Source organism: Penaeus monodon, chromosome 21, assembly GCF_015228065.2.
Source record: "Penaeus monodon isolate SGIC_2016 chromosome 21, NSTDA_Pmon_1, whole genome shotgun sequence".
Taxonomy (NCBI): Eukaryota; Metazoa; Arthropoda; class Malacostraca; order Decapoda; family Penaeidae; genus Penaeus; species Penaeus monodon.
In genome coordinates this window covers 44,924,213-44,924,794 of record NC_051406.1, presented here as the reverse complement: position 1 = coordinate 44,924,794, position 582 = coordinate 44,924,213, and the positions used below count along the sequence as shown (strand labels likewise).

The window sequence follows — 582 nt, the reverse complement described above, 5'->3', positions numbered from 1 at the left end:
GCCCCCAAAATACTAAAACAACACTAAAACTGGAAACCGAGAGCTTGCCTTGCTGCGGAGTTGCGATGCCTGTGCCTCCAGTGCCGCACCTGAGCACACAGCGACTCCCAGATGATCCTGAGGATGTTTCCGAGAACACTTCCCCCGGGGGGGACAATGTGATAGCAAGGCAGCAGAACAATGAACAAAATCAATGCCACAACAAGACACACTGCAAAAAGGAAATTTTAAAAATCATAACAAATACGTGGATATACCAACAACTAACAAATAAAAGTATATAAGGCCAGTACATACTAAACAATACTAAACAATGCTAAACATTTACGCTCATCCTACAAATGAATTCCGAAACTCACCCGTAGCAATGAGGTAACCGCAGAAGAAACCGTTCGTGCATATGCCCGGGCTGTCTTGTTCAATGTACGTGATGATGCCGACTCCCACCAAACTACCCAGGTTGATGCACCAGTAAAACCAGTTGAAAAACGACCTTGTTTTTTGTGGATTCGCAGTTCTCAGCTGTGGGGGATAAGTGTTGGCTGAAGAAAACACAATGGAGTTATACATACACAGGTTGTG

The 582-nt window shown here is 44.5% G+C and overlaps 1 protein-coding gene across 2 annotated transcripts in view; it reads right to left on the bottom strand.

The window, feature by feature from the left end:
* The window catches only part of LOC119586531 (solute carrier family 15 member 4-like), a gene marked incomplete at both ends in the record, with an annotated part of 12,243 nt that overhangs the window by 5,207 nt on the left and 6,454 nt on the right, over positions 1–582 (bottom strand). For both annotated transcript variants that reach the window (XM_037935284.1, XM_037935285.1), the window contains 2 exon segments: positions 49–211; positions 360–522. In XM_037935284.1, coding sequence (XP_037791212.1) covers positions 49–211; positions 360–522 — 326 coding nt within the window.